Genomic DNA, 26781 nt, shown 5'->3' on the forward strand with positions numbered 1-26781 from the left:
TAAAACAGTTCTGATATTGCAACATTCATTGTAAGTAAACAAAAATTTGCACCACTAGAATCAATACCAGCACAGAAAATCACTGGAAAATAAAACAAGCAAATCCTACCACAGCCACATCTTGGCACAATGAACCTAACAAACTTTATTCCTGTGATCAAAAATTATATGACACAAGACCAACTGTTTCATACTAACAAACAACTGAAATTGAGAATTCATTCCTTTTATACACGAGTAAAAATTTCTGAACTTTTCTTTATCCTATTTGATTATTATCCTGTAGGATTTTGCTGTCAACTTACATAGCAGTTTGAAGTTTTTGAAATGTACCTTCAAAACTAAAGCTAAATATTGAGGAAAGGCCTGTTTGAAGAAGTAAAAGTCACAGGCAAGTAAAGTCCATTTCTAATTTGGACAACAGAGGCAGATTCTAAACCTGTGCTGGCGGGCCTGGCGATATCATTAAAGGTTGACAGAACACATATAAAAATTGATTTGCCTGATGGAATCCAGCAAAAGAAAGCAAAATGCTTCCCAAAGTCCCATTTCCTTCTAAATAAACAAAAAAACAAAAAAACAAAACAAAATGTACACCAGAGAATAACCCACAGTGATTCTAAGCCCTCATTTTCTACTCAAACATGTCTTGCTCAAGCGGTTTCTTGATCCACGTTCCCAGTCCATTCTTCTCGAAGGCCTGCATCATGAGGTGCTTGGCTCGGTGGAAGTCTTGGGCTACGCGCTTTGCCTCACTGTAGGACTGTGGCGGGGTGGGCTGCACCGGTACGATGGACGACACACGCCCATACAGCATCTTGAAGAGGCTATAGAAGGAGGCCTTGCACAGGTGTGACGGATGACCCTGCTCATTCTTCCCAGTGGTCGTGTTAATGACCTCCAGACCAGGTTCCTCAAAGGTCCAATTGGTGCTGTGGTTGGGTGCCTTGCCCGGCTGCCGGCTCTCAGCGTTGCTGATGCCACTGAGCAGGGGCTTGGTGAGGTGGAAACCATTGGGTAGCTCCTCCAGCTGGGTCAGACGGGCAAACATGGCTCTCGACAAGTGGTCTGCATGGTAGAGGGACCCTAGGATGACGCTACTCAGATAGACTGGTTCAATGAAGTGGGTCAGGAGGGAACCTTGGACACCTAACACATTCCACCTGAAAAAGAGGAGAAGATACATTGTGACTATTAGTCTTTTTTTTTTATTAGACAGGCAGCTAAGGTGTGCCCTGATGAGTTATCATGCTTGAAACTTTAAAGCTTAATCAGAATCAGTGTTTCGATTTTGTATAATTCTCCTGCATCTGTATGAAGGATTTTCATTCTAAACACACAAACTTACTGACATACTGCATGTCATTATAAGCTACAGAAGAGTCGGGTGGGCAGCTTTTCTGGTTGTTTACATTTGCATTGAAGACAGGATAGAACATTGCAGCAACTGGAACACTTGCTCCATTTACTGACAGTGTACCGGTATCTTTCTGTCATACTTGGCTAGCTTTACAAGCTGTGAATTTTAAAATACTGCGCATGCAAATAATATACACTGCATATCCTGTCATATCTTCTGAAGTTTTCTAACTGATCACACTATCTGGTCCAATATAGATAAATGATAAGGAAGACAACATGGCATTAGTACAAAAAAAAAGTTCGTTTAGAATTAATACGTTGTCACAAACTACATGTCACCAACATTTAAAAATGAGCATTTTTCTACACTTTATCTCTTCCTCAAGCAAAGCCACTTTCCCTTTAACCTATGCCCTGCAAAGTTTTGATCTCCCCCTTGAATCAGTACACAACCATCAATTTCCTGTATGCACCAGTTTTAAGTATTAAATGCAATCTTTACCCTTGCACAAGACTTCCATAGGAGGAAAAATAGGAGCAGTTAAAGTGTAAGAGTATACAAGACTGGCTGAATCAATAAATTGCCCTAAGTAACACATACTAAATGCACCAGAAATGGCCACTTACATTCATCATTCAATGTAGTCCTAAGCCTTATAACAATGTGGAGCTGGGAGTATTTTTTGCTTAAAAAACTTAATATCGGTCATGACTTTAGAATCACACAGGACTTTCATACCATCTATCACTGGAATAGACTTACTTTTACAACACCGTATTTTCCACTGCTGTATAACCCACATTCTACTCCTAAACATGTTGTTGTGAAGCAAATGCTTTCATACCACACTTCTATGTGACACAGCATATTTGTTTTACACAGGAATTTGTATTTCCTCTTTGTTATTCTTTTAGTTTTTCCTCTCCTTTTTAGATGAGTGACAATCAAGTTCAGCTACTACAGTAGTGAGCTCTCGGAAAGAGGTGTCAAAAAACTTGTGGTGGTTTGCGTACGTGCTAGGGTAACTGCTGTACAAAATGAGGCCACTGTTCAAGGTCTGGCCAAGTTGATTGTTTCCTGTATCATTGATGTATTATCAATCATTCCACTCCAACTGTACAAAAGGGGACAATATTTCTACCCACTTCCACTAGTGATGAGATAACAAGAATGCCCAATACAGCTCTGCGGTTGAAATAATACCAGATATACTCATTTGCAATCAGAAACTCTTTCATCACGTTCTGACAGTAAGCAGTGTTGCAGACAAATTGGGCAAGAAAACCCAACCACAGACCTCCCAACCAATCTGAATTTGGAGGAAAGAATCTGAATTTTGACTATTCCCAGCTCTTGGTCCAATAGGAGTTTCCTATTTTTCTTGATAGTCTTACTACCTGCTCCTACGGGAGCTGCTCTTTCTTTCCTACTGGTATTTTTGAGTCAATTCAAGGATCCCTATTTTTAAGTCAGAAAGGTTGGGAGGTCTGCAACCATTTCATGATTACTTTGACTGCATTCTTTTCTAATTTTTACTTCTCAGTAATTTTGCTTCCTCCTAATATACTCGTAATGATAATAAAAACAGCACATGTAATGTGACATCAATTTAATGACCTATTCTGAGGTGCAGAGGAACATACAGAGCAAATTTCATACAGTTGTACACATTTAAGTGGAATGGGTATGGGAGAGATAGAAATATATCAATCCAACATATATCTAACCAAAACAAGATGCAAACATGTGCACCTTCAAATTCTTTTTACAACGGTGTAAATGTTTCCGTGGATTCTGCTGATCAGATCCTCAGTGGGAGAGCATTCCAGAGAGATGGGGCTGCAGAAATAAAAGCCTTTTCTCCGAGAGTTGAGATTGTTCTCTGAACTGTCAATTGTTCAAAACAAATTTGTATGAAAGATGTGCAATCTGATGGAATCTCAAAATATTGTGACTTTCATCCTATCATCATTCATGCTCTCTCCACTTCTGACAGATGACCACCCTTTATTACCTTGTAAATATTCATCTAACTGTGTCAAACACAGTGACTTCACCTGTAGGTACCAGTATCTTGTTTTTAGACCATGACACACTTCATAGTGGCAACTGGTAGAAAATGCCATATGTGTACCATGTACATGATTTCAGTGTACAGGTGAAGGTTCTAGACACACCCACTGGTATCCAAAATAACCCATGGGTCTCTCAAATAATCCACCAGCATGCTAAGTAATTGGCCAATTATACCCTAGCACCACTCCATCAGCACATAGCTCATGTCACGTGTGACTCTGTCTGTACATTGCTATGTATGGGTGTACTATCTACGAAACTCTCTCCTACAACTATGCGATGGAAAGTATACAAAATGGGGGAAAAGAAACCAACGCAACTGAGGAAAATACACTCTGTTCTCCGAATGGTGTTTACACCTGATCAGATCTCCCGGTTTTTCAACAAGAATTAGCATTAGTATGGAGGATGGTACACTATCTGATCTGAATGGCAATCAACAATTTTCAAATGCCTCTTTGTCGCTGGTGTGACCTAAAAATAAACTGCAGTCCCTGCAGAACTCAAGGAGACGTGCCAACAAACTCCATCGGGCCAAACACACCATGGATCCAAATTGGGAAATGGCACTCCTTGCATATTCAGAATTTTAAGCTATAAATCACAGCAATGGAGAGAAAGGAAGTGTGCGATGGCTACAAACACCATTATATCCTGTCTACCCTGGCATGTGCATGGTGAATTATGGTATTTGTTGTATTCATGGTCCTACGACTTCATGTCTTGTGTTATTGCTGCGTGGCTGTAAAAAGCGTGAGACACCACATACATTAAACAAGACATACTGTTCCATACAGCACTGAGATAATAAACAATACAAAACCAGCAGCAATGATACGATAATGTACGTTTGTTTTTCCTACACATACTGAAGGAAAGCTAAATATTTTTCTCCTCGTTATAACTGTTGCTGTTTGTAATGTTTTTTTTTTCTTTTCACTTGCTTAAAGAGACTGACAACTTGTCTACCTGTATCTTCATTTCTTTTATGGCGGCAGCACAGTAAAAAGAGGTGAATGATGTGATTTAAATTGATGATCAATTGGATCATGTCATCAAAATACTGAGCTCCCTTTATGGTCACATACACCGATGTGGTTTTCCGGAGTTGACACGATTCTCTGTGTGTGACCTAATTCCAGCATGTGCTGCACAATCTGGGCTAGGATCCTGTGCTGGATTCCAGTCATGGTTTCTTCTTGCCTCTTGGCCAAGCCCTGCCAGAACATCCCGACATCATACCAGGTTTAATAAAACATGTGCCTACATGCACAGGCAGGAGTATTGTATCACGACTCACATTGTTAACTTGAGACTCAATACCCATGAGCTGTTGATTTTGTTTGTTTGTTTGTTGTTGTTGGGTTGTTGTTTTTTAAGAAAGCAATCCCACTCACTTGAAAACACTGTAAAACTTTAAAAAAAACCAATCAAATGTATACATCTCATAAACTCATCATCTGGAAGATATTTCATAAAATCATAACATAGTCCATATTTACTAACTAGTTGTGAGCAAATGTAGGTCAGTTTACCAATGCATTCAAGTGATATTTTTTTACCTTGCAACCAACAGCGTAGTAAGGAGCTATACAGTACACCCACTCCTTTCAAATATATTTCAGTGTGTGGAATCTTATTCAACTAGTTACAACATTGGGGAAGACGTGGGCAAAGCTCTCTGGTTGCTAGGAACAACATAGGATTTAAAAGATATGGAGAATTTTGTAAATCGGTCTTTTAGGTCAGCATCCAGCAAACATACATTAAAAAAATCTTGCATTCCCCCCATGAAAGATTGATGACTCTCAAGTTTTCAAAATTATTATGAAATTCTTGGTTAGAATTTACCTTGATTAAAAATCTACTATCGAGCATGTTTACATCTCATTTTCCTTGTAAGGGATTTTCTATCTAGGCACTACATATCATCCTTTCTGACAGTATTACAGCAAAATAATTGGGATGTTCATTATCAATGTCTTTTTGAAAAGTTTTCTTCATCAAAACCCCCCACATTTTCATCTGGAATCAAACATAAATGAAATGCTTAAAAAAGAGAAAATATCTCATATAACGATTATAATAAGATCCTGAGAACTTCTAAAAAATGCTAAAACTGGCTAAATGTTCTAATATATTTTCAGATACAGATTAGCAAGTCAAACTAATCAATCATGTGCTAGAGGTAAGCATAATTTAATGGTTCCTATTTCTCACCTGGCTAATTTATCACTGCAGGACATGGTAAGAAGTCTCTCCCCCTGCAGCACTCCATCCCAAGTTTGGATGGATGGCCCTGACTTCACTGGTATGGTGCCTTCTCCAGACTCAATCTTAGTCCTCAGCTGGCCTCGTGCTCTCCTGTTGGGATGCCTGTCAGGGGTGGGCTCCTCCCCACTGCTCGACTCGTGGGGCGAGAAGATGCGGGCGTCCCCGCAGGGTGCCGTGCTGATGTACAGATGGAATTTGATCTCGCCACGAAGCTTGTAGCCCTGCCCATTAGGGTTTGGAACAAATATCGACTTCTCACCCTGGTTCTGAAGGTAGAGCTCCAGTTGAGAGTAGAGGTACCTAACTAGACACCTGCGTGAGATGATTTCAGCATGACAGTCATTCAGCGCCAGGCCCTGTCCAGACATGTACTCTCCATTGATGCATTTGGTTCCCGTGGAGACGGCGATGACACTAGAGTGCTCCAGAGTCTCGCCACGAGTCATCACAATGCCAGCAAGAACTTTCCTCCTTGCAATGGGTGACTGGAAACCATTGGTCAGTTCACAAAATTTGTTGAGGACGAGTTTGTGGACGTGGTCGGCCAGAGCGAGGGCATGACTAGAGGTCTCTTGGTTGGTCATTGGTTGAAGATCTGGTGCTAGGACGGGGTTCATGTTGAAGAGAGAAATAAGAGCTGCCTGGGCTGCTCTTGACTTGGCCAGCTTTTTGTTGCGCCCTGAGCCTTGGAACTCCCTGCCATCAATGGTCAAAGACATGACAAAGTTCTTGGAGTGACTCTGGCCACTTTCCGACTCCAGCACATACTTCAGTCCTGGCTTGAGTTCATTTAGAATCATGACAGGATTCTTTCCTGCTGGAAGATCCCTGGGCTTTGGGGAAGCCACATCTGGGTCTTGCTGTGTCTTGCCGTTTGTGAACTCTGGGCTATTCTGCGTTTTATCTCCCAGCACTGCCTTTGCCATGCCGGGAGGCGTGTCGGGACGATTCACTTCCAAATCAAAGACATTAAAGCCTTCAGGTTGATCGGATGTGAAGTCTGCCTGGATCTGATACCTCCCAAGAGCCTGGTAGGCTTCACTGGCGTTTGGGAACTGAATGAATGACTTCAAGGCCAACTCGGCAGCGTGCATCTTTGCTGCTTTCTTGCTCCTGCCAGTTCCTTCAAAAGTCTCATCATTCACAGAAACTGAAACCACAAATGTTGGGGCATGCACAGGGCCAGTCTGTGACACAGTATTGTACTGCAGTCCTGGTTTTATCTCATTCAGCTGCATCAAAGCATTCTTTGGTAGGCGTGGTCCCGGAGTCGTTTTCTTCTTCTTTCGCCGCGGTTTCAGCGTCTCCTTTTGGTCATTCTTACTGTTGTCATCACCAACATCAGTGATATCTTCATCCGTATCGTCTATTGACCGCTTCATGCCTTTTGCCTCTTGACCGCCGTCGACTGCCTCTTGGTCTACGTTGATGTTTTCCTTCACATCCGTCATACCTGAAGAGTAAACCAAAATGAGTTGGTGATCATTGCAGAATAAAACTTAAAACTTAAAAGATATGGTAACATGGTATTCATGACATCCTACTGAAGTATTGTCTTAATATCCCCATCCCCCTGTAGAAGACGGATTACCAAACCAACCATGAAAATCAGCCTACGATGCACCACAATTAAACGTGAGATCTTCTGTGGAGCTGGAAAGAACACACCATGCTCCAGACCAATCCACAGGGCTGCACACAAACAGGTTTTTTTTTTTTTTTTTTTTTTTTTTTTTTTTTTTTTACTGGTCCAACATGCCTGTCGGACCAGGAAGTACCCAGTTTTTCCATCTTTTACTGGTCCATTCTTGAAAAAGTCACTGGTCCAACAGTGATATTTACTAGTTTGGATTGTTAGACCAGTGCCAGTGTGCAGCATTGCTAATCAATAAAAAGTCAGCAGAATTTATGATGACACCAAGTTAATCTTTGCAATCTTTGTATCTTTACCTCCACCAAGGAGGTTATGGTTTGTTTCCATTGGTTTGTTTGTCTGTTTGCAAAATAACTCAAAAAGCTGAGAATGGATTTGGATGAAACTTACAGCAAAAATTAATGATGACACAAGGAACAGATGATTAAATTTGGAAGTGACCAGGGAATTTTAATGAATTTTTGAAGGGCTTTTTAATCTTTTTGGCAGATAGGGTGAATGAACGGGAGTTCAAGCTGCATACGCGCCCTAAAGTGTGTGCTCTGCTCAAGGTGCCATGCAGTAGGAAGCTGATGAGGTAGATGTAAACACAAGGCATCTTTATCATTGGGAAATTGGGCAATTTTCAGCATGGCTGCATGAGTGGAAATGAGCTGCTTGGCGGAGGTCTGCACTCTCTCAAAGCGCTTTTCTAGTTATACAACACGCAGCACAGGATGTCCCTTGTACAATTCGCATAGTGTGGACTTTATACATCGTAAAGATTGTATCTTGTGCACATTATTGATGATATCTATACACTATTTACTATCTTTAGTGCATTAAAAAAAAATCAGAAGGAAAATAAAAGACCATACTAGCTAGTATATGTACAAGTCATATAGTTTATAATGCTCACAATATCTACATGTATGACTACACAACATACATTGTAATCAAACAACATTTTAGTATACGAGCATTCAGACACATAAAATATGTACTTAGTCTCAAATGTCGCACAATGAAACGTTAAACCATACTATGCTCAGTCAAACAAGACGTCTCTCATCTAAGTCGAGGGCAGCACACAAAGAAGAAGCAGCTACAGTAACATAACACACTTTTGTAGTTTGAACTATTACGAAAGTTTTAATGCAGCTTTAGTGGTTACCATGATTCGAAGGATTCGGTAATAAGTAAATTGAAGCAGCGACCTTCCAGCATAGCAAGCAATGAGTAGTTTCACCTAGCAGTCTATTGCCATGTCTAGTACACACATTGTAGGCCCAGTTTATCCTTTTTCTATGTTTGCCAAGCAACAATATCAACATGTTTGTGTATGGCCGACTTTTTTCTAATTGGTTAAAATACCAAGTAATATCATTGCAGATGGTCCAATACGGGCAAATAAAAAGAATGACACAATATCCTGACTAACATTGCAGAGTGCATGGATCCAATGCAAACTGCAAGTACAATGTAGTATGTACTTCCCCTTCACAGGTAAAGAGTTTGACTGTAGTTACAGAAAGCTGATGAGGGGACTTGTAACACTTGCCTACCAATGTAAGTGTCAAATAAACTCCTGTTGAAGCTGATTCACCCAGTGTGGAGTATCCTCCCTCTAAACGTGAGTGATTACTTTTTAAAGAGTTTGACGAAAGCAATCACACTTGGCCCAATTTCAGCTGCTTCATCTCACTCCTCCTGCAATACATAAATCCAGTCCTGGCTACAATGCAACAAACAGACAACCAGTGTCTGCTGGTGTCTGCTCACATCATCATCTAACACCTTTCACAGCTTCTAGTCCCCCATCCACTTCCACGGCAAAGGCAGGCACCATGGCTGAATGCTGACGCTGCCGATGAGGTCAAATGACTCGAACTCTCAATTACACAAGGACACACAAGGAGGACGGCACATTAGTTAGCTGCCACAGAGACACACACATCTCCCTGTTTACTACTTTCATGCCACAACAGCATTGCTATCAATTCAAGGGAACCTTGTTTTGGTTGCAAGACACATTTAGCTCAAAAAATTTTCCTCCCAAGGTATGTATTAACGTCTTATTATATTCAATACTTTGTAACATCTGCCTGACCTTGGTAGTTACCGATTTGACAGGAGCATAACAGTCTCAAAATACAACTAGTATGTGGAACAAGGTCGCTATTTTGGATGCCTTCATTACCGCCTAACATCATTTATGGGACGGACAAAGGTTGAAGCTGTTAAGGAGAGCGTTGATGTCCATTTCCTTCAGAGGGTAGCACAGAAGGAGTCTTCTGCCAAGAAGAATGTGTTTATAGAGGACAGGAAACGTGGGACATAAATTCAATTGAGACAGTGTGCCATCAACTAATATTAGCTTGACTAATGCAAACTACATTCATAGCAAACATGCAGTAGCACAAATTTGCAAGAGATTAAGAACAGAACATGCTCTGTATACTGTAGCCCAAAGGAAAATTTATCCCAATAGAAAGAAGTATTGCATGAACTCTTAACAGATTACTTACTGTTTAATACTCTACTACCCTAGTACAAGTAGCTGCCAAGTTCAGTTAAAATTTGACCATGAAATTTCAAGAAGATGATGAAAATGTGAAAATTGGCCAACTGTTTGATCCCCCACCCCCGGTATATCCTTGGATTCCCCATGAAAAACTTAAAACCGCTGTCACCAGTGTACTTACAACACTATTACGTAGTCCTATCACTTCTAGGCCCTGTTGCATTAAAAGATGCAATAAACCATAATAAGTTACAAAATCAAACATACTGGTACATTTGTCAGTCAGGTATCAGCCAATTAGAAATGAGTATTCACAGAGTTATGCTTGACTCCCTAATGTATGCTTGATCACAACTTTTTATCCACAGGGCTCTGGTTCTAGAGAAAAGGATTTTTAAAGACTCCTTCATTATAGGGCTTTGGGCTCAGGGATGGGGGGGGGGGGGGAGGGGTATGCCCATTGAACAAACTGAGATCACACTGCCCTAGGGATGCTACCTAGCAAGTTTGGTGGAAATCTGTCATGGATCTTTTTTTTAAGAAAAAGCTGACAATACAAACAGTTTACATTAGACAGACAGAAGACGACAGAATATAAATAATCCCAATAGTTCACTTGAGCCTTTGGTTTGTGTAAGCTAAAAATGGAATATAACAAATCATAGTACGGAAGATGTTCATCATCGTGGTAGAAACTGAAGGAAATAAAGCTGATCTTTTGTCCCACAAAGCGAGGTAAACACGAAAGAATGAATACCACGTTAGCCTTCGTCTGGCAAAGTAGACTGAGCACTACAGTGCGACCGTGCCTATTTATATTGCTAGTGGAAAAAAAGATCAGCTTTATTTCCTTCATAACAAATCATATTCATTTATAAATTGAATGAATAAATAGCAATATTGTATCAATTTTCTCCCAGGATGTGTACAAACAACAAAATCTATGCATAACTTCTTTCTTCACAGAAAAAATAAAGTTCAATTCACATCATGGCAAAGAGGAGGAGGAGGAGGAGGAGGAGGAGGAGGAGGAGGAGGAGGAGAAAGAGAAGCAGCATGTAATGGATTGATGTCAGGGTCCAGTAACTGTAAAAGACTATTGCATCTGAGATGTTGCTACATTTGAAGATCCTGTTTACCTTTGGGAACAGTGATTTAAAAAATTTCAAGATATGACATTTAATGCATATGTGTAGGTCTGTTGTACCACAAAACATCCTATCATACAAAATTTTCGCTATAAAGCCTAAAATGTAAGGAGATATCTGTATTCTTCACAATAAACCATAACTGTAGACGGTTTAGTCTGGAAACATTTTTGTTATAACTATTGTTCATATTTTGTATATTTAACAATACTTAAGATCGATTTTACCTATTCAAATTTTTACAGTGGTTGTTTTTATCCCTAACTCACATTTTAGAACTATTTTAAAGCACTAATGCTGGGTTTTTGTTTCATCTGCAAATGGTAAATTATGCCTTTAATGACAGATGTACAATGTGATTACAAATAACATTTAAGTTCATATTTTCATATTGTCATTTTTTAGGGTCTGTCTCACGATCTCACGCATGGCACCCATTTTTCTCACGCATCTGGTGAAGTCTGCAATTTGGGCCAAAAATAATGAGCATAGCTCAAAGGATTAGAGTGATAGTTGCAATTGAAGGTATATTTCTCTTTTGCCTTTCAAAACTAGTAAAAAATAGTCCCTTAAGTATGCACCTGATTGCATCATTAAGAGCTAATAATTTAAAAAAGCTCCCTATCATGGGAGGGGGCGCCGAGACGCCGAGTCATAAAAATGTCACTCACAAAAATTTTTTGAACTTGGCATCTCTGTAGGATTGTATTCTTCGTTTAATTTCTCCTTGGGTCCTGTTGCATAAAAAGATGCAATCAAATATAAGTCAGAAAACCAAATGTAAGTCAGGAACCAGCCAGTCAGATTTGAGTATTGAGAGACTTGGGTTTGATCTCAACTTTTATACAACTGGGCCCAGGTATCATAAAGGTACTAAGTGTTGCTTACAAGTATAGTACTCGATGTGGCCCAGGGCAAAGCATAGTCAGTACCAGTAATCACCTTATTTACTCATTTTAGCAACTATACACTTCGATACATTGGTTGATATTCAGGTTAGTGAGTATGCTGATGATGCTCATGTACACTGCTGCATGAGGTGCTAGGATATCAATACTTTCAGACGTGAAATCTCCTTTGATACGCCAATTTCATCCATTTCCCTGGTGTGTTCTGCCTGCTTGGCGGCTGTTCCAACCATTACCACCAGAACCCCATGAGATGCATTCCTTAGGATGTTTACTCTCCTGGTCCTGTTTCAGTCCTGCTGTTATCATACCCTCTGCTCAGTTGTTCCAGACAGCTTCCAGGTAGCTTCCAGGTCTACAACCAGCATAGGGGTTAGGAGATCACCCCAAGTGGGCAGCTGTCTGTTATCCCAGCCCCCTCTCATTTTCAGCTCATTCTTAAATGTTTGTCATAATATCATTAACTCTTGAGTTGGACATCTGTAGTGTCAATGATCCAATCAGCAGAACCCCTTGCACACCCCCCCCCCCCTTTGTCATTTCCTTTTTGCTTTTTTGGTAATTGTGTGTGTGTGTGTGTGTGTGTGTCTGTACATGAATGGAAAGGGGAGGGTAGGGTAGGGGAAAAGGGAGAGCAGGGAATTTTTTCCGTAAAAGGGAAACCTATTCAGAAGATATGTCTGCTAAATAACAATGGAAAAGTTTTGTTACACCGATGCAATATCAGATGACGATACTGTGGATTTCTAGCACTTTGTTTTGAAATGAGAAGAGAGACTGTGTGAGTGCTAATGAGTTGTACTAGTCCCAAGACACGATATGCAATGCACTCCTGTTAAAACGAAGAAATAACAAAATTCTTGTAACAATGAAAACTAAATTCAAGATACCGGGTATACAATACTGTAACGGCTGTATTTAGTGAATCTAATTGCTTGCAAATTTGACTTTTCAACAATTTCACGAGTGTTTAGATTTGCAGTCATGGCCCGAGTTTAGCAATGAATGGAGAAACAAATGCAAGTACATCACATTTCTTATGGGATCAGAGTTAATAATTGTGTGTGTTGAAGGCAAAACATACAGTATGTCCCCCCAAAAAATTACAATCAGATTTTCGCATTGATAACACCCAATATGATTAAACTGTCTAAATGCTACTTCAGAGTCTTAAAATATAACATCTTAGCTCTATTTTGCAGAAAACCCCATTCAATTTGGTTAAGCGGTCGCAGAGAAATGTGGATTGTTGTAAAGCATGTCATGAGTCTGATTCTTCCAAGTTTAGCACTTCGATGCTCTTGTGTGTGAATACAATAGACAGAACTTGGAGGGAAGAGATTTCTGACATCCTCTACAAAACTCCTCATTTCTCTTTGACCATTGAAGCAAATCGAACGGGGTTTTCTGTAAGATGTGGGCAATGAGTTATAGTTTCATACCCTGAATTTGTATAGATTAATTTACTATTTTTAAAGATATCATTGCGGAGGGTCCCGTTGTAGTTTTTTTTTTTTTTTTAGGGGGGGGGGACATATGGTAGTTCTCATACACATGCAGAAAGTGCTGAATGTTACTCTAAAATGGAAATATATGCTAAAGAAATGTGTGAAATAACAGCTGACAACACAATTTTAGGTGGATGACCACGGAAATGTGAAATGTTATACAAAAAAGTACACCAGAAATACTGCAATCTCAGAGCATACAGTGTGTACCTGATCATGTTTATAATCAATATCCATGCAGTATCCATGGCACGAGAGTGAATCTCATGCACAGCTTGTTTAAGGCATGATTTGATCATCACATGTTCTACCAACCCACTGCTGAATGGGGAGGGCACTTCAGGACTAAATGGTATGTACTATGATCGAAATTATTTTACATTTCTGCTCTTGTAATACTCCAAGACAACTCATTATGCTGGTAAATGGATCAGCTATTGTACCTACTAAATACATTGTACATACAAGTCTAGTAGACCTCAATATATTGCAAGCAAATTCAAAATGTTTGAAGATGAATTTTGAATCCTCCTGAGATTATGTTTTGCCTTTGAAAGGATGAGAAGTCATTGAGAGGAATGGGAGAATGTACAAAAATTATTTTATTAGAAGAAAAGAAGGTAAAAAGTGAAGTTCAACCAGCTAAATTTAAGTGCCTTTTTCCCCAAGGCAGTTTCGTGTTGTCACAGGAGATGGCAGAACATGGTGTAAAGAATGCTTAGCAAACTCTGGAGCCTTGTGGAGGTCAAACTCCAGATATTGAAAGGAATCCCTACAAAGGTTTCACGCTTAGTCTGTAGCCGATAGGTTTTCTTTTCCTTCATGACCTCCGGGCTCCCTCCTGGTAGTTTTCTTCTCTCCAGCACTGCTTTGTTCTCCATATTTATGCATGCTCTGACTGTTCTCTAGCAGACATTTGTGTTTTCATGGTTTTCATTGTAAACCATGACATGTCTTTTGATAATGCTCTAATGTGCATTGCAGGCACACCATTTGAGAACCATGTGATCATTTCATCTTGGTCATGAAAATGTGGACAGTATTCAACCAATCTTACATACACCAGGGAGGTGAGCTCACCTCCCTGCGTACACCTACATCTCGCTCAAGATAAAGCATTTCCAATTTTTGTGTAGTGTTAACATATCTTGTTTCCCCCTCTGTCAAATCAAAACTCAGATTGGCTATGAGTCATATACGTTTAATTCCATTAAAGGGAAATCCTACTTTTTTGGGAAGTTTGTATTTTTTTAATTGTAAAGAGTAATAAATCAAAGAAAATATGAACTTAAATGTTATTTGTAATCACATTGTACATCTGTCATTAAAGGCATAATTTACCATTTGCAGATGAAACAAAAACCCAGCATTAGTGCTTTAAAATAGTTCTAAAATGTGAGTTAGGGATAAAAACAACCACTGTAAAAAAAAAGGACAAGTTCACCTTCATATACATAAGGATTGAGAAAATGCAACAATATTAGTAGAACACATCAGTGAAAGTTTGAGGAAAATTGGACAATCGATGCAAAAGTTATGAATTTTTTAAATGTTTGTGTTGGAACCGCTGGATGAGGAGACTACTACAGCTTGTGAGTCATATGCGTACAACAGTATAAAGAAAATGTAAAAGGAAATTCAACATATTTTCACTTTTTTCGCATAATGAAAGAGCACTTGACTTGCCTCTTTCTAAAGGCAGGGGGAATGATATTACCCATAACATTTGTCGGTAACGAGTCAGGGGAATGTGTACTTTTTTCAAAAGATGGAATTTTGTGAAATTCTCTTTATATTTTCCTTATATTGTTGTACGCATGTGACATCTAAGTTATTCATACACTGCAGTAGTCTTCTCATCCAGCGGATACTGCACAAAAACTTCAAAAATTCATAACTTTTGAACGGATTGTCTGATTTTCCTCAAACTTTCAATAATGTGTTCTACTAATATTGCTACATTCTCTCAATCCTTATGTTTATGAAGGTGAACTTGTCCTTTAAGCAGTGTAAGCTCTTGTCAGGTAGGCCTACATGTACAATGTGCATTGTATCAGATTTGATTTAGCATCTACACTTTTTTGTGCTAACCCTTGTCCAATGTCATATAATCAGCATGTACTGTACTTCTGCATGATAATTAGATAATTGAGCAAGTTTTGGACAATAAACTTCTAACTTCAAAACAGAGGGAGAAAAACAATACAAGTAATTCATGATTATTTGAATGACCAAATAACACAGCAATCACTGGACATCCCCCAAAAAAGGTTTTCTTTGCTACCTACAAGGTATTGCTTGCATGTAACATCTTGTACATACAGAAAGCCTCCTCATGACCTCCCCCCCCCCCCCCCCATACATGTACATTTTTGTATCCAGGGATTAGTTGATATATTTCAGAATACAGAGAGGAAGTTTAGTTTTTGATAGTTTAATGACTTTATTATGTCCATTACAACTGAATTTTATCACGAGCAATCATTGCACTTGCAGTTGGGATAATTATCAATACACAATGCGTACAGTGAGTGGATTTTCCACTCTTCGCGAATGAACTGAAACTCGTATGGAAACTTGAATTAGCACTGAGCACAAGTTTGGATGTCCCTACTTTCCTTGGTAGCTATGTAACACAGAAGAGAGCTGTGTGGTAGGTTTATAGGAAGTCAAGTCCAGGTCTTTATTTGTACAGCACATCCTCCGATTGTTTTTCCCTTACCTCAAACGTTTTTTCCTCTCTCTAGAAAGCACAGGCCACTGCAATTAGCACTGGAACACAACTGTGCTTCTCAACATTACCTCTGATGTACCAGATGTAGGGTAAGATTGATTCAGGGCAATTAATGAATGTATCATATTTCCCTGGCAAAGATAAAAACCATACTGAGGCAACTACAAGTTGTACCACAGCACAAGCAAGAAGCAGAGTGTCCAGACACTACAAAAATAAGTAACAAACATGCCTACAGTTGTACACTAACTAGAGTAGTATAGTCTCTGTAGAAGGCTATGTACAATTCAATCCCTTGAATACTTCCTTTTGAAACACAACTGAACTAACAGTGTCATCAGTTGATTTTCTTTTCTATGAAAAACCTTCATCGCAGTGAAGTTCCAGAGAATGACAATTACATTAGTTACGTTCAGACGACAAGCCCTAATCTCGAGGTTAAGCTCTTGCCCCTTAACTTCGACGTACGTCCACACGACGAATCTTAACCTTGACCTTGCTACAGGATGCCTTTTCTTAGCCTGCACTCGTCATTAAGTCAGTGGATGTCATGATGGCGTTCATATGGTCTGGATCAAGCAAGAGACAACTACCTGGTACTTGACATTTAGAATGACAACAAGATGGATGCCATGTAAACAATTCCCAAAGGTGGTTTCCCTGAGAGGTTTCTATGTGCCTGACTAAACTGGTAGAACATACTCTGCTAAAGATTCTTATTTCTTTTACTTGTGTTTCATTCCAATCAAGTACACAAATTTATCAAATGAACCATACAATCCAATCAGGAGCCAAGCAATGTTATTCGAAGCACTAATCAATCCAATTTTGATTTAACTGTACAGCAATCTGACATAGCCAATGCAAATGATTACACTGTATGTCAAGCTCAAGATGATTGATTGACTTCCCTTTCCCCTACCATACCACACAAACACACCACATGTCTTTATACACTTAAGACCTATTAAAGGACAAGTTCACCCTCATAAACATAAGGATTGAGAGAATGTAGCAATATTAGGAGAACACGTCATTGAAAGTTTGAGGAAAATCGGACAACCCGTTCAAAAGTTATGAATTTTTGAAGTTTTTGTGTAGTAACCGCTGGATGAGAAGACTACTGCAGTGTATGAATAACTTAGATGTCACATGCGTACAACAATATAAGGAAAATATAAAGAGAATTTCCACAGAATTCCATCTTTTGAAAAAAGTACATATTCCCTTGACTCGTTACCGACATATGTTAGGGGTAATATTATTCCCCCTGCTTTTAGAAAGAGACAAGTCAAGTGCTCTTTTATTATGCGAAAAAAGTGAAAATATGTTGAATTTTCTTTACATTTTCTTTATCCTGTTGTACGCATATGACTCACAAGCTGTAGTAGTCTCCTCATCCAGCGGTTCCAACACAAAAATTTAAAAAATTCATAACTTTTGCATCGATTGTCCAATTTTCCTCAAACTTTCACTGATGTGTTCTACTAATATTGCTGCATTTTCTCAATCCTTATGTTTATGAAGGTGAACTTGTCCTTTAAAAGAACATTGTATTCCCAGGCTATTGTCATCTCTGTTCACAGCATATTTCACAGAACAATTCCAGACCCACTCATTTTACTTTGCTGATTCTCTAAAGTAATCTACATGTAGCATGGGTCAACCTTAGCATGACACTTGTCAACTTTGCCAATGTCTATTTTTAAAATTTTTTTTAATAGGACAGACTCAGGCCTCGAATTAACCGACGGCCACCAACGGCCATGGCCGTCGGTGCCCCTCTCGTTGGCCACAATGCCTTTCTTTCCTTGATCAAAGTTACGGCCAAAAAAAAATGTGCCCTTTTTCTTGTGGCAGTGGTGCCCTTTTAGAATGAAAGTTATTATGTATGACGTATAATATGCCCTTTCTCAAAGTCTACTCAAATATATATCATACCTTCTGTTCACTCGCGTCCCAATATATCTGATTCAAACTCAGAGTATCTTTCCGAGATACGAGACGACGTGTAAATGTATCTATACACCCGACCGGCTTTTACCATCCTGACTGCCTCCGCAGCGCAGCGGCCATAGAGTTACTAGCTAGGCAGCGGCGAACCGGAGCAAGTGGTCGCAAGCCATGCTATAAAATGCCAGGCCTGTTGGATGGCTGTGAGCATGCATTGCCATCTCGCTCTGCATTCATGCCCGCCCGTCCGACCCGCGCCGCATGCTCAAAGCAAAATGGCGCCTGAAGTGCTCCAAAGCGAGCGCGGCGTGTGCGTTGAGAACATACTGTATTACAGAACCTACATCGTATTGCGTATGGCCTACTGCCCAACGTCGTCTGTTGCGGAGAGATCTTATGCGTGCGTGCGCTGCTGGAGTGTAGCAGCACGGTCGATAGCATACAGCTCTATGGGGCATTCACATCACGTATAAACACCCAACATGCCCTTTCGAATGTGGCCTTGGTGCCCCTCTGACTGACCTAAGTGCCCTGGCCTCTTGGAAAAAGTACCCTTTTCTAAATGGCCTTGCCCCTCCAAAGTCCTATTTCGAGGCCTGCAGACTGGTCTAAAATTCATAGCAACTGATATTTTTTTTTCCATCTTGTACGAACAATTTATCTAAAAAGGGGTTTGCATCCCTTAATATTATGTCACATGGGTTGTGCATTGTACTACATGTATGTTACATTTTAATTTTGAGGAAGGTAATAATAAATCTTCTTTGAATAAATGACACTCAAAATTATGAATGTACTTGTGTGTACCAAGGATCCCTTTCTCTTAGCAGGCCTCACCAAGAATGAAACTAAAAATTTCACTAAAGTGGTTACTGCAAGGTACTGTGTAGCTCTTGAGAATACAATGTCCACAGTAATTTAGTTCTTTTGAAATCATTGAATGATTATCTGGGATTTGAAATATAGCATAGTTTTCCTCTACCAAGCATATCACCCTCAATGATAAAGAATAATGAACACCACTCCCAAAATGGATCTTCATACAGTAGTTGCAGTGCTCATTATGTGAGTGCAAATGCACAAGTTAGAGATTTTCAGAAGTCTAATAGTTATCTCGTTATATTACATGTAAGTAGTATACTGAATTGAAGTGGGTAAATTGTAATACAAAAAAGAACATACTCAACAGTCTGTAGATTGCATGTATCTACAATAATCAAATACATTTTGTAGTATTTACACCCATTTCCACATCACCCCCATAATTATACCAAGTGCAAACAGCACCCTGGCCTGGGAGGCAACAATACAATACTTTATACACACTTCACAAGGGCATATGTTTCATTGAGTCATTTGTTTGCTACACCCTGTGTATGCCTGAAATATTGAACAATAAAATATGAACAGAACTGTCTGGTAAAGATAATATTTCTACTGAATACAACTAGAGAGCAAAAAACGCAAAGCAAGCTAGGCACCCGACAACTTGTCTTTGTGTAAGTGTCATCCAATAGAAAATGATCTTAGTCCACAGAGCTACGGGTGTCATCATATCTCCAAAGGACATTATAGGTATTTTCATGTCTTCCTTGAAGACTGGAATGAAATGCAGGACTACTGGCTTATAGATCTGGGCCAGTTCGGAGTAAGAACCCGGGTACAGGCATACATGCAAAAAAGAAATATTTTTTCCTCGATCTTAAGAAGCACACTGAAGTAATTGCATGAAATGTTTGTTTGTTATTTATTTTTAGTGAATGTATGTGAAAATATTATGTTTCCATCTACAACTCTCTCTACATCTACTCTCTCTCTCTCTCTCTCTCTTTCTCACAAAGAAATCTAGTCTCAATTGCACTTTTCTCTCTTTTTTCCTGCATATTATGCTCTTTATAATATGTCTTCCTAAAGATTATCAAGAAGATTAAAAAAACAAAAACAAAGAGGGTGTAGAAATTCAGGTATTTGTTCCATGTTCATTCTTTACCTGCTACAAGTTTGTTTCAATTAAGGTAGTATTGATGGTGCCCAGCGAACTATAAAGATGGGCTCATACAATGTCTATCAGAGCCTAATTCTTTCTTCTTCTTTTTCTTCTTCTTTAAATAAACAAATGATCTTAGTTATAGAAGGCTACAGGCAAATTGGGGGGAAAATACATTGTATGTACACATAATACTTGTTCACTTTTCCTCAAAAAGGGAAATCAAATATTCATTCTTCTTCATTTAGCTTTTTGAAAACAAGTACATTACAAAACAGAAATGTTCAGCAATACAGCTCAGTCTAGGGGCGGGCTTTCTTTCTTTCTTTCTTTCTTTCTTTTTTTTTTTTGGGGGGGGGGAGGGTCGGGGGGGGGGGGGGTGGTCTGGGGGGGGGGGGGGGGGGTGGGGATATGTTTCAGGAGGGTCTTCTTTACAAAACTATTTGTTCCACTCAAACCACATCCAAGGTCCAGGGGTTATTCTCACACCGAGTTGACAGTTTGTTATTAACTAATGTAAGAAGTTCGAAAATATTATCAATCCTTATGATTCTGAAAACAATTTAAAAGAAATTTCATTCAAAAAATCATCACAATCTTGTGATCTCCCAAACCTTTAGTGCGCAGTCTTCATAGTATCATCATATCTTTTTACAATCTTTTTGTAGATACTACTTTTATCATAAAAGATCAGAACACGACCGATCCACTTTGACTCCACACTAATGGGCAAGAATTTCTTTATGGTAAACAAAACTAATGCGTAATGTGCAGTTGGTCATATATGCCCATGAGAGCCATCACTCACAGACTTAATGACTTGGCTGAACACTCAAGGGATAAGTAACCTATCATGATATCAAATATAAGAAGACATCGCATGCCACTGGGCATGGTGCTGAGGTAAGGGGGGGGGGGGGGGGGCAGGGGTCAATGAGGCAGGCCTGGAGCCAAGCTATCACTGTCTGTAGATCCCTGTCATGTGGACAGGACAGAGTATCAGATGATCCATGCATCTACACCATGTCATACCTGCTTTCAGCCTTGGACAAACTTTTTAATCAGTTATCTGCTACACTTTATTCCTTGTCTCATTTGGACATCACTGTTCAACAGATTTAGGTATCTAAGCTTGCTTCTAGCAAAATAGCTTCATTTAAATGCTACAATCATCATGGGGGGGGGGGGGGCAGGGGTCAGGGCTCAACACTTAACATAAAATATCTTGTGGCCCTCTTGGGCCACTAAAATCACTGAATTTGAAATTTTGGATGTCTGAAAAAAGAAATGTAGTGCCCTGAAATACAAGGAAATATAAGATTTCATTTTTAATTCCACCTGCTACCAAATGATAACATTTTTGGAAATTTGGTGGCCCGGCATCAATTTTTAGTGGCTTCGGGCCACGGCTAAGCCCTTGGGGTTCTCTCTGAAGCTTTCTTGTAAGTACCTACAGCTGTATGATATGGTTTGGACTTGAATCACTAATGCATACTTTGCTCTCTTCCAAACACTCTACCAATACTTTCTCACGTACACTGCTATTACTCGTGAACAAAGAACAGATGATGGCTGCAAAATAAATGAAGTCAAACTAACAGGATATGATGGTCATTTCTGAAGGTCACCTCCTGTTTGGAGTCAGAGACACAAAAAGAAGGGAAAAAACCTGGTCCTGAGAACAAATGTCCAAGCCATGTGGTAGCGACCATCAATGCACACACTTTGTATTGTCATCAGTTCAGACTTAAGTTTGGTCTCATCAAACCAAAACAGTACACATTAAACTGAACTTGGTGTACACTTGTACAGACAAGATTATGTTGATTGTAGCACAGAACGAGAACAGAACAGCCAATTATTAATTAAAAAAAGATATTTCAATGCTACTGTTAGCATCTAAATGATGACTTCTTATATATCTAATCAAAAAAATGTTTCAGTCATATGGAGCAATTCTAAAATATTTCACAAATTATAAAAAGGCCTAGATGACTAACAGAGGAAAAAAGGCAATCAACATAAACCCTCAAAGATACTGCTATAATTACTAAAGCAAGACTAAAATAAAATTAAACTCCCAGAAAATGTTTGAGATCAGCATGTCAACTGTTATGTCCCTCTACATACCAAGCAGAATATCAGAACCAAGCTCAGTAATTGTATTCTATAGCAGCTGTGACATCTCAGGAAAAACTTGCTCTCGCACAGAATACCAAACCAAAAACCTAAATTGCTATGAAGTGACAATTGAGTAGTTTTGTATACTGCGCGTGAGAGAGCCAACTGCATCAATATAGCATTGACATTTCTGAAATGTGACCCCACCCCACAAACAAAGAATTATACAGGTTGAAAAGGATCAACATAAAAAAGAAAAGGATACATCAGAACAAAATATACGGAAAAGATATCAATGGAGAGGAAAGAAAGAAAAGGTAGATGGAAGGAGAGATAACCCATGAAGGAAACATTGAACAATTAGGTAGAAAGTAAGATTGCATAGGAAATTGAGAAAGTTAGACAAGAGGAGACCCACAAAGAAATGATGAATAGGAAGTAGAGGCAAAGTTAGGAATACAAGAAAATGAAAGAAGAAAATGTAGAAAAGGAAGAAAAAGATATAATAAAGTAGGGCTTTCATTCTACACAAATTTTTCCTGGCCTAATGTCATTTTGAAAAATCACCTGAAATCCCTAATTTTAAGCGATCAAGATTTTCCGACACTTGTGAAATTGTTAAAACTTAACTTCTATTTGACTTTGGAGACTCAGATAAAACTACAATCATAGGTTATTAGGGTGAGTTTGTGCATGTTTTGAAATCATCATCAGGTTGCAGTCTCCTGTAGGGTCCAAAATGCTGCCAGTCTGATTTTTATTTGCATGCACATGACATTTTATTGTAAATAGCTACATCTGTATAATAGCACTTTCAAGCACTGTCGGCCAATGTCGTCATCGCACAGCCCATCCCAGTTTAGCTTCGACAAGCTGCTACAGAAATTATCATTTCAAGGTTCAAGGTTCAAGGTTCAAATCATCTCATGAGGAGGTGTGAAAGTACACTAGCGCCAACAAACGTGATAAAAGTAGTTTAATATATTTAACATTTAGGCCCTACCTAGCCAATCTATACATTGTTGTACATGTAGATATTTGTATGAATTATTTCAGTTGAATAAATATTGCAGAAAAACTTCAGCCAGATTCTGGTTTCCTTACTCTAGCTTTGACCGAAAGATCGGTCTGTATATCTGTATCTTGTCGGGGATTTGACCGAAAGATCGGTCTGTATCTGTCCGTTGGGGAATGATCCACGGAGACTGCGTCTGGCTTCACGGATCCCCTCCGTATACAGACCGAAGTCAATGATTCCCGCTCCTGTGTGGAGCAGTCGCGCACAGATCAAACGTTACGATAAACCAAATTTCAGACAGCTTTTTTACATTCAAACAAGTTTGACATGACACGACACATTATGCAGCAATATTTGGGGTAAATTTCTCACATTGTGCAATCAAAATACTCACAGTAACTCGGTTATAACGCAGAAATTTATCCATATCGCAACATCGCCGTTTGCTAGCTGTAAGTCGCCATTTTGAATCTGTAAGCCAATCACATGCGAGGTACGTGTTTTAGTAAAAAAAACATGTAGAAACTACCTCGCATGTGATTGGCTAATAGATTCATACTGTATGTTTCTGCAGTTTGAACATGACGACGCGACGGGCTGGTTGATGTGCGTTTTACGTTGAAAATTCTACCAAAATGTTGGATTATTCATTAATCTGGTGAGTGTAGTGTATTCTTGAAAAGTTGATTTCACTACACAAGCTTAAATTTGCCGACCTAGGGCCGTGAATTAGACGCAATCGAGAAGGGTGAGGTACCTCACCCAATTTTCCACAGAGACAATGGTTAAGAACATCCACACAGCAATGGGTACTAATACCTTCCGTCTGTCTATGGAGGAGAGCGTTAATGCCTAAAATAAAAGACTCCTCCGGACAGACGGATCTTTCTGTCTAGTCGGGGATATGTTCTGAGGCGATCAGTCTGGCTTCACGGAATCCCCATAAAAAATAAAGTTAGGGTGTCTGATCGCGCACTGCCAACCTTCGGACAAAACGCGCCCCTATCTTACAACACGCAAGCCCCATAGAACACAATGGAGTCGCGCGCCTACGCTGTTTTGACCCCGCGTTTTGTGCTAAAAAATCACATTTATTGCAAAATCCCCGGTCCATGCCGCTATCGAATCCTAACAAATTTGGTATCATATGAAAGAGGAAGTTTTGCTCCATAATCTATCAAAGCGCTGGTACATGACTCCGACGATAAATTGGTGTAAATGTCGTTAGAATCACACCTATCTCGATATCTCGGCGTCTGCTTCGCTACATGTACCAGCGTGTGGCATGCGAGTAGTTTAGGATGTGCTGAATCCGATGGTGAGGTCGGTTTTTCGCTAGCTCCACGTCTTGGACCGGGGATATTGCCTAGAAGATACCCCTTGCAATAACTTTTTGATCTCAGCGAACGTGTTAGGCGTGGCTTCGTATGCAACAACCATAGTAACGTCCGAGCAAATACGCTCATACATATGTAAATCTACACGCATTCGCCGCCACATGGCGCGCATGCAGCTAGCTCGCGCGCTGTGTGTGTGTGTGTGTGTGTGTATCTCACGGACCTGCACGTGTAGGTCAGCAGTGTGTCTACCGTCGCAAGGTAGCTACGTAGCTACATACAATGTACTGTAGTTCGCTAGATCGCTGTGTGTGTGTCTACTTACGAGTACGTGCGCGCGCGCACACCTGTGCCACTGAAAACAGTGACTGAGCTAGCTAGGGAGCTGTGACGTCGCTTCGCTTGCGATAGTTCTACAGCACTGAGTTCTATGGGGTTACGATTGCCAGCATTCACAATGTGCATGTATGTATACACGCTCGTAAACCACCTGGCGCATAAGTTTCATCGTAGTCAAAGTACATGTTCTATTACTGGATTGATAATGATCATAACAGGCCTACAATGTATGAGTTAGCAATCCAAACGAATGACCATGTAGAGTCATATTTATTTTTTTAATACTTCAATAGAAAAGTGCACTAACGATGCACGAGTTACAGTCTTTCTCGCGATCTTATGCAGCACAACAGATAGGCCTAGGCTACACAACGCACCATATCAGGCAAGTCAATTGTGAAGCGGTACCGCGGTGGAAGGTATGTACAAATACCGATTTTTACGACTGAACTTCCAATCGACAAAAAAGGGCAAGCAACGATTTTGGAAGCTATACTCTTCAGCCACGAATGGTGGTAAAGTGGCATTCATGGCTAAATAGCCATACAACATTTTCACATGAACTGCCATAGATCTCGACAGCATCGACGTGTTATGTAGTCGTCGCATTCAGTAGCCAGCTGTGTACGTGTGTACACACGTACGTAGTGTAGCGCATATAGCGCGTGTGTACAGTGTGTAGGTAGTAACAATAATACACTCAAATGCACGCTCGCTAGCTCGTCCGCCGATGTTGGCTGGGCCGGAATGCATGCGCTTCGTATTCATTCACAACGCTGAGCGCTGTATACGTACGCACAACATGTATTATGACGACACGAGGGGGAGTGGCTTCTGTGCTGGTTACGCGTTTTAGCAATCCGCTGTACGCTCATTAACCGGTCGCTGGCGATCTGCACGCGAATGCTACTTATCGGCCTTGTTTGCAAACATGATTTGGACACATTTTCGTGCGTGCTCGTCAAAAAAAAGTTGTAATATTGCAGTGATTTGAAAGTTGAATTTCTCGAGATAGAATAATTATTTTGCCATGAAATTTGAAATATATGCTAATGACATATTTTTTCTTTCATATGAAATAGTTTATAATCCACCTTTTATAGAATTTCAAAAGTTGCAAAAATGCTACAGACACCCTAATAAAGTGTCAGACTCAGAGGAGATGCATAAATGTCAAATAATATTATTATTATTATTAGCATTATTAGCATTAATAATAATAATAATAATAATAATAATAATAATAAACTCCTCCACACAGGTGGATTTTCCTGTCTAACTTGTCTAGATCTAGACCTACTAATAGTTAATACTTGTAGAATTTTAGATCTTTATCAAACTTTACAGCTGAATATAATATATATTAATACACAGCACATCATCATTCAGACATCTAGACGATCCACCATCTAGACGTCTCCACAAGACAGTAGATTACTACTAGTAGTAGGCCTAACTGTTAGAAGTTACAACGAACTTCTGCAACCTACGCGACGCGTCCCAATAAATGCTCCATGATCGAGCTCCATCTGTGTGAATGATTGTATTTGGTTGCATGAGCAATCCTGCCATGCCTGCAAAGCAACGCGATGCGGCAACGAACGCATAAAAATCCCCGGTTAGCTTTTTCCTCGTATTACTTAGTACGTTTACCTTCTCCTGCCTCGTTGCTCATTGTGAAATGCTGTCGGAGGTTGACTCAAAATTGCTCAATTTTCGACTGAAAAGATCGCGGGTAGAGGTCACGAAAACTCCCGCAGAATACAGAATATGGTTGACACCTGATAATTTAGGGTTTGCCGTGGTTCTCAAAAAAAGCAGGCTAGGCTTGGATTCCCCGAGAAAAAGAGTCGTACTA

At 39.7% G+C, this 26781-nt stretch overlaps 1 protein-coding gene across 1 annotated transcript; it reads right to left on the reverse strand.

The window, feature by feature from the left end:
- Positions 1–602: 602 nt before the first annotated feature.
- On the reverse strand, positions 603–26781 carry LOC139725755 (double-stranded RNA-specific editase 1-like). The gene is made up of 3 exons (XM_071636838.1): positions 26577–26781; positions 5660–7166; positions 603–1163 (listed from the first exon to the last, which is right to left on the reverse strand). The coding sequence occupies exons 1-3, from the start codon at positions 26596–26598 to the stop codon at positions 635–637; spliced, it is 2058 nt and encodes a 685-aa protein (XP_071492939.1). The 5' UTR covers positions 26599–26781; the 3' UTR covers positions 603–634.

Source organism: Diadema antillarum, unplaced genomic scaffold (assembly GCF_040938485.1).
Source record: "Diadema antillarum isolate AM-2024a unplaced genomic scaffold, OU_Dant_1.0 seq00000059_RagTag, whole genome shotgun sequence".
Classification (NCBI taxonomy): Eukaryota; Metazoa; Echinodermata; class Echinoidea; order Diadematoida; family Diadematidae; genus Diadema; species Diadema antillarum.